Source organism: Oreochromis aureus, linkage group 20 (genome assembly GCF_013358895.1).
Source record: "Oreochromis aureus strain Israel breed Guangdong linkage group 20, ZZ_aureus, whole genome shotgun sequence".
NCBI lineage: Eukaryota > Metazoa > Chordata > Actinopteri > Cichliformes > Cichlidae > Oreochromis > Oreochromis aureus.
In genome coordinates this window covers 27,376,463-27,389,222 of record NC_052961.1, presented here as the reverse complement: position 1 = coordinate 27,389,222, position 12,760 = coordinate 27,376,463, and the positions used below count along the sequence as shown (strand labels likewise).

The following is a 12,760-nucleotide window of genomic DNA, read 5'->3' as shown; positions in this document are numbered from 1 at the left end:
GGATTTCTGACACCACTTAGCATTTTTTTTCTAAGCTGTTTTGCATATGATCCTGGTGCAGTTTGTGATTCTGATAAATACAGTGACAGGGTGTTTACAATTTACAGTAGTACCATGTCAACATGATATTAAACATTTTGTTGGTGCTTTAAGCAGTAAACAGGACACCCTGACTGGTCCGTAGCTTGCAGCCCCACAGACAACAAAGTGTGATGCAAGTGTATTGTGACACTTCTCTATCAGAACCACCATTAATTTCTTTTGGCAATTTGGCCTTCAGTAGCTTGTCTGTTAGATCGGACCACACGAGCTCACTCCTCATTGCATCAGCGAGCCTTGGCCTCTCATAACCCTGTCAGTGGCTCACCGCTGTTTCTTCCTCGGACCACTTTTGTTAGATACTGACCACTGAAGTGCAGAAACACCCCACAAGAGTAGTTTTGGAGATGCTCTGACCCAGTCATTTATCCAGCACAATTTGGCCCTTGTCAAACTCCCTCAAATCCTTAAACTTGTCCATTTTTCCTGCTTCTAACACATGAACTTTGAGGACAAGATATATATAAATCTTATAAAGTTTGTATATGTCTTGTGTGAAACTTGTATGAAAAGCAAACAAGAGTGAAAACAGATATAAGGTCCCTTGAAAAACTATATAAATGAAACTTGTATGTTTTGGATACTTCCTAAAACAATATGAAAGTAATGAGAAAGTGTCCACTTTCATGAGTAAATCATATAAGCCTTATATGATTCACTATATGAAGCAAGGTAAAGCTGATGCAAGTCTTTTATAAGTTTTTCCTATTTCTTTTCCATATGGGTTCGCTGGACAAACTATATTTCACCGACTAATAGGTGCCATGATGAAGAGATCATCAGTGTTACTTACTGTCAGTGGTCATAATGTCGCGGATGATCAGGGTATGATAACATTTATAAAACTATGATTATTCCTGAATCATAGTTTTAGGGGTAACATTTGAATGAGTGAATTCATAAAGAGCTTCACTCCAAGTATTTTTAGTGTTTTGCTGAAACTCTGGCCATGATATAAGATTTATACTTTTACTCACTTTCTAGCTTGACATTTATTTTATTTAGTTGAATTTTTAAAATATAGTTTTGGAATTAGAAAAATGTAAAGAGCATTTATTTACCCTTTACTGATTCAAAGATTATTTTGCAAACATCAACCATCAAATCCTGATGCAGGGCTTTCCGAGTATGTAAACACAGGTTTGGATCTTCACTGAACCCAGTTGTTGCTATAACCACATGGCACTCTTCTATTTGTAAAACCACAAAAAACAACACCAAACAGCTGTGAAGTTACAGAGAAATGACTTTAACTGATATTTTTTTTAAACCTTGAGAGCTTGTATTATTATTGCTCTGCATATGCCTGAATACATTTTCCTCACTTTATACAATAGGTTGCTATGCGGATTGCTTACCATCTGGTTATTTCAGATTTTCAGCTGTCTTCCTGTAACAATTTTAATGAGCCATCAAGTGATTAAAATGTCCAGGATCTGTGGGATGGACATCCAACAGCATGACATGTAGTATCGTGACGGTTAATGGGAGGTTAGCCACCATGAGCAATAGAGCATATCAGACCTTGTAAGGCTGTATTAACAGAAAGCCTGAATGTACTGGACTGACTAGAGCTTTGTGCTACAATTTAGAAATTGTAAATTTTCACACATTCTCATTTTTTTTATTGTGATTAAAATGAACGAAAAGCAGGTGCAGCATTTATTATTTTAGTGATGTAGAACTAATCTGATGTCTGCAAATGTGACACTAATGTGAAACTACAATATGGGCACCTACAAGTAAAATCAAAGCGCCGACCAACTTTACTGGGGCGATCGTGGCTCAAGAGTTGGGAGTTCGCCGGTCGTTGTGTCCTTGGGCAAGACACTTCACCCATTGCCTACTGGTGGTGGTCAGAGGGCCCGGTGGCGCCAGTGTCCGGCAGCCTCGCCTCTGTCAGTGCGCCCCAGGGTGGCTGTGGCTACAATGTAGCTTGCCATCACCAGTGTGTGAATGTGTGCGTGAATGGGTGGATGACTGGTTGTGTAAAGCGCTTTGGGGTCCTTAGGGACTAGAAAAGCGCTATACAAATACAGGCCATTTACCATTTCTCTCGAATAAAAGGTAGATACTAGAAAAGAAGTGGGTGTTATGAGTCGTATGCAGTATGCGTGCATTTACCCATTTGGTATTTAAGTGCATTTTGTACATGTGAGTTTGCAATTGAGAACTCGCATGTAGAAGGTGATACGTTCAGACAAGTGGTCCTGCGCTAAAGCTCTACGTAGTGTTCGAGCTGACCCTGCTGTAGCCTGCGAGACTCTTCAACTCAGTCAGGCAGAAAGAAAAGAGATGAAGAAACCACATCAAGCCATGGGAGAGCTGATGGGAAAGTGATACACAGTGAGTGACCTGGAGAACAATGCATCTCTGCTCGGCCTGTGGGCTGCTGGCAGGCTGATAGAGAGGAGATAGAAGAGACATGGACTGACTCATGTAGCTGAGCCTCATAAGAGGAGCTGTGAGCGTGGTGATCCAAGCTGGCGTCCATATGTGGGAGGACAGGCTTTTCTTTCACGACCACTCCACATCGTCTTTAAAAAATGACAAGAAGTGGTTCCTAAATAGTGATGCACGACCAGATGTTTCAATGTGACAACTGAAGCGATTTAATACATATGGGAGTTTATCACAACAGACCTTTAATGTTTGATTTCTGGAATTTTATCCATTTCTGGTGCCACACTATGAGATGTATGTCTGAAACCAGATTTCCCGACCACTTCAATACTTTAACCCGCAAACGAGCACAACCATGAAGCAACACCGCTGCGTTAATAGAGTTTTTTTCCCCCCTGGTGTCTCTCTCATCTCTATGAGATAAATATATCCATTTTGTCCTCAGCTGGGATTCAGTAGGGGTTCTAGTGGGCTGCTTGATGCTATGCTATGTTGGTTTTCCCTTCAGAGACATTTACTTTGTCTGTCATGATTCGTAGAGCTGGAGTAATTGGCTCTTCCTGAATCAACCTCAATATGGTAATATTGCCTATTGAGAATTTTAGAAAGATTTTCCTAGAATTGTTGCCTAAAACAAATATTTTAGGTCTTCCTTTGTTTACTGTTATAGCTGTTAAAATTAATACTTTAGCAACGACAAAAACATAAAACTTACTTGACGGTGAAAAAGTTCTTCAAGTGAGGGGAGACCCCGAGAAACTTGCAGTTAATAACTGCGTAGCTGATATTAGTCAGGACAATTTTCTTCTTGTACATTTTTCCCACATCAAAGTCCTAAAATAGAACAAAACATTTAATACAATAATTCAGTTCAATTCAATTTTATTTATATAGCCCCAAATCACAACAGCTGTTACCTCAAAGCACTTTATATTTTAAGGTAAAGATCCTACAATAAAAGAAAGACATACATTTTTGTGTTTTGGGACTGAAAAAACCCTCATACCTTGAAGAGGATGACCTCTGGTTTACTAATGAATGGGGGCCCTTTTAACTCTTTTCCACGATTTCTTTTAGCAGTCATATTGAGCTTTCCACTCGCTATTGGAGGTTCTTCTTGCCTCAGTTGTGTTTGCACCAGTGTAGCATTCTCATTGGGGATCTTCTGTAACCACACAAACAAAGCAACAACTGCTAATTTGAAATAATCTACTATAAGATACTCAAAGATTGCAGCCAAATGGATCCACAGTAAAAAAGTGAGATAAGTTTTCTGGATTATAATTTCTTATAATTTAAACCCAGAGTCATCCTGACAGATTTTCCTTCATTTACTACAAAAAGCATTTCTCTGCCATGTAGAAAAACTGAGAACTACTGTTGAAATTGCTCTTCTTTTTCTTATTTTAAGTTATCTGAAGGATTAAATGTGTAGTTAAACTTATTTACACCAACAGATAGAGGAGTTTCATGGTCCTGTCCACTTGTAAAATGTAAAATGAGTTTGACATTCCTGGAATAGAACATGTAGGAGTTTGTATCGTGATAAAACAACAGGTAACTTCATCATTCAAAAAGCTTTCTAAAGGAGTTTTTGTTATTCAATAGTTGGAAGTTTAAATCATTTTTAGGCTTGGTCTAACACATCCAACATACCGTATAGCAAACATGTTTTTCTAGTGTCAGAAATTAAATTGAGTTGCACAGGCATGTACGCAGCACTCTGGCTCCAGTTTCTCTCGCCATCAAAAACATGCTAAGTTAATTCTCCTGTCACTGTGCCCTTGACCATATGCTTACAGCTGGAGTACTGGCTGCACAGAAACTGCCCACTGCTCCTAGTAAGGATGGATTAAATGGAGGGAATGAGTTGCTCTGTGAGGATTTATAAAGCATATCTAACCAAAACTTGATTTTCAAGAGTCCTACTTACTACATGTTTTCACAGTTGTCTAAAAATAGTGTGTGAGCTTTATGTCATAAATAATACCCATCTCCCCCAACCCCCTGACACTGAATTAGATAATTGGTAGAAAACGGATAGATATCATTATGGATCAAGATAGTGGATTTGATACTAGTGTCAAAGAGAAAAATACAAATCTAATACTTTGAGAAATATTAATACCTAATGGTATTGGTGTGGTTTACGAGGCTGCCTTATTCAGCGTTTTGTATTTTTATTCCGTCCATGCTTTATTCTGCACTGTAGAGCGCTTTTAAAACTTTGCTACAAAGTGACGTGTTGACATTTAATCACTGTTCTCCCCCTCATGAATCATCTCATTAGCTTTGTTGTATTGTTCTGCTCTGCTGTTGTGCTGGCTGTGTTGAGAAGTAGCCTTTGATGAGGGCGTCAGTCTGATCTGTATTTTAGGAGGAGAGATCACTTCCACTTGGCTTGTCACTCGCTCAGACCTCTGAGCTGCAACGCTGTGCTCGCTCTGGGCTCACAGGCACCGGCACAATGAGAAGTGATGTCCATCGCCCCACATTTCAAGAGCGTCAAGAGTGGGGCGCCAGATTAGACGCAGAGGCTTCTCATCTCCATGTCAGTGAGGCAGTGTAGAAACTTTCACCTTTACTGTCAACTTCCATGGAACGATCTCAAAATTGTCACTGTAGGCCAATGCTGATATGATCAACACAACTCAATTTGACTTATTTTATATATATATTAAAATAAATGATCTCTATATTAAAATATTAGCTAAGCTGTAGTTGTTGTCTAAACAAACGTACCTACAGTATGATGGACGGAAAGCCTCGCAATTGCTTATGTAGAAATGGGAAAAAATTGGCTAGCTGTTGATTTCTAAAATGTAAACAGTGTTCTCTCTAATGTGACTAATCACATTAATGCTTTCAGAATCATTATTAATGCCATTAGTACTAACTACTATTTATTCCCAAATAAATAATACAAGTTTTCAAAAACAGAGCTCTACCTTGTTCCCTCAGCACTGAGGCCTGACTGCTGACTCTTTGTACAGAGTTTATGTGTATGATGTATGTCGTCTCTTTTCACCTGCCTGAAACAAGCTTCACTGTGACCATGCTGAGTTATTCCCATTCCAGTCTAATGCACATGCTCCAACCAACTAGCAGGAGTCTCGAGTGCAATCTTTAGGATATTAATGTGCCTGCTGAATGGTACTTGATTTATGGCCGTTTAAATTTAGCAGCTTGCATAGGTTTGCTTTTGGTCGCCTGTTGTTTTAGTCAACCTTGATGTTTTGGTCCCACAGCCCGGAGAATTCAGGCTCAGCCAGGCTGTCAGTAGGGATCTGGTGATTCACTTTCTCCTCGCTTTCCTCAGTTCCCTCTAGGTCCTCAACATCAGAGCAAGCTGAGGATGACGAGGAGCTGCTGGTGTCACTGAAATCTCTGAACTGTTGGACAAATACAAACACACACAAACACAAACGATTCATTATAAATTGGTCAAAATGCCCTCCAAGCAATCATTTTATAGTAGGCATCTCAGATCTTAGATTCCCCCTCACGATTGTGGCTCTCTCCTCAGCAGCTGATGGGGGAACAGGATCCAGGTAGTACGGGATCTTCTCACTTGCCCTCCTCAGAGATAGAAACTTCTCAGTGGCTGAGGGTTTGGCCAGTAGCAGTGCTGGCTTCCTCTGTCTCCTATTCGTCAGCTGTTCTTCCTGAAGGATTTTTGAAACAATCTCCACTCTTTTTGACTTCTGGCTCTCCTCAAATTCCCTGAGAAGGGTAAATCAACAACACTGCATTATCCTGAAATGGGGTCATGCATTCCTCAGCACACAGTGAGAGAAAACACCCACACGTTGCTGCATGGAGTGGGAGTGGAGGACATGCGTGTGGGAGAGGAGAGGATAGGAGAGGAGAGTAGAGGAGAGTAGAGGAGAGTAGAGGAGAGGACATACCCTTCTTTACGTTTTGTTTCCTGCTGTTGTTTCTGCTGGTACATATGTTTGATACTGTTGATTCCTTGGGCCTGCAGGGATTCTCTCAGTTGTCTTTGTAGCTGCTCTTTCTTCAGGGCGTTAGCTCTGGCTCTGCTTTGCTGGACCTGTAAATTCTCCTAAGGAAACAATGGCAGACTAATAAAGCTATACTCGACCACATGCAGCTTTAGGACTGAACTGACTGTTTGAAGGCAGAGACATGAGACATTTTCTCTTAAGACACACAATTTGCCTAGAATCATATGTTTAATCAGAAAATACAGCAATAAACAAAAACAAAGCATCGTCAACAGTAAATATCCACACACAAATCAAAGTGAGCCTAGTTGGATCACTATGACTTCATAGCTTCATTGCTAAATAATTCATAATGCAAATGTTAATTTAGGCACTTAAAATGATGTTATAGTAAGCAAAAAGCACGGTAACAATATAAAAAAATAATAACACATAGACCTGGCTTTTTTATGTCATCATTAATGAAACAACCATAATGCTATGCTGTTCTGTTGCTTACTTGGGTTGCTTCTATGTTAGTTTTCAATGACTTTACAGCCTGTAACCTCTTTTCCAGTAACTCCCGGTTCTGCCGCTCCCTCTCAGCCTCCTGCTGATGCATCCTGAATGAAACGGGGACACTTACTAAGCACGCAAAATGTCAAATACAGCACAGAGAGAACACAGCAAATGTGCTATTATTGCCTGGCATTAAAAACCCGAGGTTGAGCCAAATTTACACTGGTGACATCGTAAGTAGTACAAAAGGACAGAATTCAAGTCAACTTATAGGTGGAAAAAACTTGGAAGTAACAGCAAATATTTTCAGATTATCTTCAGCCACAGACAAATGCATATTTTGTAAGTATACAAATATACAATACAATACAATTGTATGTTCAGTTTTTATAACCTTTACTGAAATTGTGTGTTCATAATATATAAATGGCATTTCCACAAGGTCAACTATTGGCTTATTGGAGTTTTTATAGTTTTTAGCTTTCTAGGCACCAGCTATTTCTGTGTAGAATTTGTTTCCATTAACAAATAAAAAAAATATATACAATAGGACCTATGATGGTCTCACTACATTTCCACAACCGGTTCAATTGATGGTGTAGATTGTGCTAAAATTTACATTTGTCAAATATCATGCAGGATTATTATACACCAGAACAGATTCTAATGGCTTGAGTAATTAGTGACTTTTAGAAAAATCAAGATTTGAATAGATTTTTTGTCTTCTCAGATCCCTTTCAGCTAGATCAATGATGTATGAATCTGAGCTCTTTCAAGTGTCATGTCTACTCTGCTTGTAATGCAATTTGCCAGGATGAGTGAATGATCAATAGGACGTGCCAGCTCTCCAATGAGTCCTCTGAGATAATTCACATCTTTGTTTTACCCCTCTGACACTGTTTATTGGTTTAAAAGCTGATTACCTTTTTACAGTCTGTTTCAAGTACTTGGCAGCTATTTTGCGGCTCGCTCGGCCCTCTTCGATTTTCCTCTGACATTCAGTCTCCTCTTTCTTTAGCATGGCTGCCTGTTTACTATCAGAAGAGAATCACAGACACTTACACACAGAGTGTTATCATCACATGGCTATTTTTGGCTTGTGATAGAGGCTTCTGATGAAAATAATCACATGCTTTAAATATAATGGATACACAGGAACAAAATGTGCCTACAAGAATCATTTCACTCAAGTTATGTGCAACGCATCTCTCTTAGTTATTCAGATAATGACAAATCATTTTCAATTTTCTATGCATAATAAGGACAACAAGTCAGGGAAAAAAGCAAAGCTTTTAGAAGGGTAAATATGGCTGTTTTCCATACTCCCTCAGATTCTTCATCTTGAGTTGCAGGTTTTGGCTGGCTTCCCTCTCCTGCTGCAGCCTCGTTGCTGCCTTCTGGGCTTTAAGAACCTGGAAGAGCTGCTCCTCTTCCTGCACCTCCTGCCGGAGCAAGGAGCATCTGCCAAGCTCAACTTCCACCTCACTCAGCTCCAGTCTGAGGAGCAAGGACAAATGCATGCAGATGGAATAAAATGAATGGGAGAACTCTAAAAACACTAAGTATCTGTAGAGTCAATACGATGAATATTACCACCTCAATATCAGCCAGCTGTCAGCCCTGAAAACACATGCAGTTAAAAATCCCTGATCCTTCTGCTTTAAACTATAAACACGCCCTCTTCATTCAATGGCAGTTTCACCAAGAGGTGACACTTTCCATACAAAATTTTGACTTTAACAGTTTCACACTGTTTTGAGAGATTTCATACTGACATTGTTTTAACCGACTGAAATACTCTCATTAGAAGCTGTAAGCTTATAGTCAGCTCAGAGATTTTGCACTGCGAAACACCAGAACTATTCCTATTCTATCCTATTTCTAAACTGTTATTGTTTATTTATCCTATAAATGTTGTTTAAATGAGAGGCGAGCTTAAACCTGGCTGTATGACTGTTTAAAAAGCTTCTAAAGCTGCACTGAAACCATTATAGTATGTTATTTCCCTCTAGAAAAACCCACACTTCCTAACAGCAGAATGAAAAAGGATTCCTTACAGATTTTTCACACAGCAAAATTGTTTACAGCCTTTATTACTGTATTGAGTAACCAGGCTTTATGACTAAAAAGTGCACTAAAAAACAAACAAACACAAGGGGCTGCAGAGCTGTGGGTGTGTTTTCTAGGATACCACTGAAGTGCTGAAATACAATCCATGAAGACCAGTTAGAAAAATACATTTTTGAGTTTGAAGCTTTATCAGACACCCAAACACAGCAACATGCTGACAACTGTAAAAAAAAAACAGAAATACACTGTTCTTGCAACAAAATAATCTCCCACCCTCTGTGTTTGCTCTCAGTGTCAAAGCAGTGGTACAATTGAGGCAAATAAGGGTGCTGGCCTTTTCTAGCAGTACTAATGCCTCTTAGATCAAGACCTGTTTTCCTCTTGGACTCACTCTAGTTGCTTCAGCTCAATGTTGATGTGGCCCTCGAGCTCCTCCTCGCTCTGCAGCTTTTGACATAGGTGCTTATGCCGGGCTCGCAGTCGAAACAAAGCCACGCTGACAAATTTTAAACAGAAAGACAAAAAAATTAGTCAAAATAAAAGCACCAAAGGCCAGTCAGTTTATTTTAAACTCACCTGTTGTCTGTTACTTTCTGTTGTTCTATCTCTCTCTCCAAGTTATCCCTCTGCTCCAACAAACTTTGAATATTCTGTTGACAGAGTTTTAGCTTTTCTCTGGAGGAAAAATAAAAAAAACACAGGATAAAGAAGACAAGCTGCAGTGCTGACATAGAGAAACTCCAAAAACGTGAACATTTTCAAGGCAGTTAAAGTAGGATGCGTTCAGAGCACCGGCTAATGGATTTCCTTGAGGCCACTGCAACAACAGGGAGGTAATTCTGTGTCCTAACAAGGTAATCAAATGAAGATATTAGAAAGCTGAGAGTGGACACACACTGTAACAGCTTTGAATTGCCCAATGTTCCTTTTGCAGTCTAATGGTGTGCAACACAACAATCTGTGGCTGTGGCAAAAGACCGTCATAAAAAGAAAATTGTGGCACGTGGTATGACAAGGTCTGCAGACTGGTTGAAAGATAGGTGCATTTAGGTTCCCATTAAACACACGTTTACTGTGACTGTAGTATAACTCCACGCTGACCGCTGACACTCTGTGCTAAAGGAAGATGACAGACATTTTCCATGGAACTGCATCACAGTTCATCAGGTGCTCAATGGCTCATGGTCCAGACAAATAAAAAGACAGAAGGAAAGTGGGGAGAAAGGACATTATAAGAAATGTTCTGTCCTCGGCTGAAATCATTTCCCACAAATTGCCGAATCAATTGGAACAGATATGATTGGCCTTGTGTGAAAAGGGCAGGAGCAGAAAAAAGTGGAATAAAACAGGGGAAAATTTTTGAAAAGACTGGGCAACAGCCTGTGTATTTTTTTTTAAATTCTCATAAAAAAAGCTTTTCTACTGGTACTGGTCTGTGTGGAGTCTAGAAAGGCTCACAAAAATCTATGTAGGTAAGGAGCTTCTGTAGCTCTAGAGGTCTGTTGGTGCCAGGTTCAGACCTGGCTTTCAGCACGTCATGCTCCTTCTGTCGGTGAAAGCAGTCCAGCTGGTCGAGGTTTCGTCTCAGCTTGAACATCCGTGCTGTCTCGGCATAACTCCTCTTCTTACAACCGTCAGCCATGGCCGCAAGGTCACCGTCACCATCGCCAACACCATCATCCTCTCTTGGGGCAGATGCAGAATGACATTTAGAAAAGGCTCCTTATGTGATGCAAACTCTTAGATATACACACTATTATTCACAGACTGTCTTTCATGTATGGAGGTATATGATGTAACAGACTTTCAACAGATGCTGGAATAAAAAACAGAAATTGAACTTTATTGCTTTGTATAACAATATCTGACCGAAACAAGCACCATGGTTTTGAATACAAAACACACTGGCATTTGGATTTAATTGCCCAATAGTTCTCAAAAAAATAGCAAACACCCACTCAGACAATTCTTCTAACCAGTCCAAATCAGCAGGCACATCTGACTCTTCGGCTTTAAAGGTTTCATCACTTGGATCATCTGAAATAAACGAGCATATCTCAGTCTCAAGCTAAAACAGGCTGTTTTATATAGGTGTAGTTATGGATAAAGTAATGTATATCTGTGAGACTTGAAGGCTTTTTTTTTTTCTGAAAGCTACATGAAGCAGCAGAATCAGGTATTTACTGTCCTCACCTGGACTGAGGTGGACATCCAGCTGTCCACACCTGTTAGGCTCCACCTCTGCGGGACTTCTCCTGTCTTCTACCTCCATGTCACCTTATTTATGAAGGGCACAGGACCACATTACTGAGCAAGCCTTAATTATAACGGCACATAATAGACATAGCAAATCTGTTAAGTCCAGGTGAACTCATTCAATGACTGAGAGCCAGTTCTTTCACGCAACAGGAAAATAAATTAATATAAAAGAAATGGGCCACTATTGCTGAAATTTAAATGTAGTTTTAAGCGGCTCTTTTTGGCGACTTAGTCAGGTTAGGTTACATTTCCTTAGTGCCAGTGTGACATTTGTCCCAAGCACCATAACATTCAATAAGAATAACCCTAAAAGAAAACTGGTGTGTCTTTTATTCGAGTTGAGCTAGCTTGAAAAGCAAGAGAGTGGGGTCAGCTAAAGCAAAAAATAATAATAATACCGTGTTTGCTCTGTGTCACTCTTACGATAAAAACAATACATAAAAAAAACGGTTACCTTTTGTAGCTCGTCTTTCCTTCTCTTATAAAAACGGCTTCTCAACATTACTTTTTCTCAAAGCAGCCATGTTTGCTGGTGTTTCCAAGGAAACGTGACGCGAGGGGCGGAGTCGTACTGCCCGCTGAAACCTTCCAGGTGCGACAGAAATTAACCGTTGGTGACAAAATAGCACCGACAGCGTCTATAATGGATTTACCTGTCGAAATGATCCAAAAAAGTCTGTCGTTGTGCGGTAATGACATGGCAAACTGTTACAGACATTATAAGACTTTAATTCAACATGAAATGTAAAGGTTTTAGTATTTAAAATGACTTTCTTTCTTTCTTTCTTTCTTACAACATTATTCTATTTTTATCTTATTGTATATTTTATTCTATTTTATTCTACTGTATATAGTATTTTATTTTATTCTATTCTGTACAGTTGTGTACTGTATTTATTCTTATTTTATTTTATTCTAATCTTTGCTTCATAACTTTTGCACTGTCCACTTCCTGCTGTGACAAAACAAATTTCCCACATGTGGGACTAATAAAGGTTATCTTTTCTTATCTTATCTTACATTGCACATTGCCATTCACCGTTTTTTTCCCCTCTGGCCTGACAACAGTCAAGAAGCCAGAGAGCAGAAAATATCTCAGCTGATTCAGAGAGAATGATAAATCTGTGTTATGCAAAGTCTTTTGTCAAGCATGCACAACCCCATGGGAAAAAGGCATGCATTTTCTAGTAGATTGGTGGCTTATTGCACCATCACAAGGCTTCTTTTTCTTTTTGCCATTATTAAGCTTTCATCAAGCTCATCATACTTTTGAAGAGGAATTCACAAGAGGAGGGAGAAATGTGTGTTTTTACTGTATAACACACTGAGGTCATGTGATAGGCCTAGAGGAATAAGTTGTATTACCATAGGAGGCCTGGTAAATAAATAGTGTGAGGATGCGTGACTGTGATGTATGGGAGGGAGAGTTTTTTTGTTTTGTTTTTTGAGATAAAGGCAAGAAC

General features: G+C 39.5%; 1 protein-coding gene across 3 annotated transcripts in view; it reads right to left on the bottom strand.

Annotated features, from left to right (window-relative positions):
• cfap74 (cilia and flagella associated protein 74) overlaps positions 1–11,836 on the bottom strand; it is a 48,864-nt gene extending 37,028 nt beyond the window's left edge. For 2 of the 3 annotated variants that reach the window (XM_031745093.2, XM_031745095.2), the window contains exons 1-14: positions 11,752–11,836; positions 11,232–11,315; positions 10,997–11,075; positions 10,559–10,723; positions 9,615–9,713; positions 9,430–9,534; positions 8,292–8,465; positions 7,892–8,002; positions 6,970–7,072; positions 6,411–6,568; positions 6,009–6,225; positions 5,730–5,894; positions 3,509–3,667; positions 3,218–3,336 (exon numbers count right to left, since the gene is read on the bottom strand). In XM_031745093.2, coding sequence (XP_031600953.1) covers positions 3,218–3,336; positions 3,509–3,667; positions 5,730–5,894; positions 6,009–6,225; positions 6,411–6,568; positions 6,970–7,072; positions 7,892–8,002; positions 8,292–8,465; positions 9,430–9,534; positions 9,615–9,713; positions 10,559–10,723; positions 10,997–11,075; positions 11,232–11,310 — 1,733 coding nt within the window. In that variant the 5' untranslated portion in view covers positions 11,311–11,315; positions 11,752–11,836. The remainder of the gene's footprint in view (positions 1–3,217; positions 3,337–3,508; positions 3,668–5,729; positions 5,895–6,008; positions 6,226–6,410; positions 6,569–6,969; positions 7,073–7,891; positions 8,003–8,291; positions 8,466–9,429; positions 9,535–9,614; positions 9,714–10,558; positions 10,724–10,996; positions 11,076–11,231; positions 11,316–11,751) is intronic. The other variant, XM_031745094.2, reaches the window with a different exon arrangement.
• Positions 11,837–12,760: the final 924 nt, after the last annotated feature.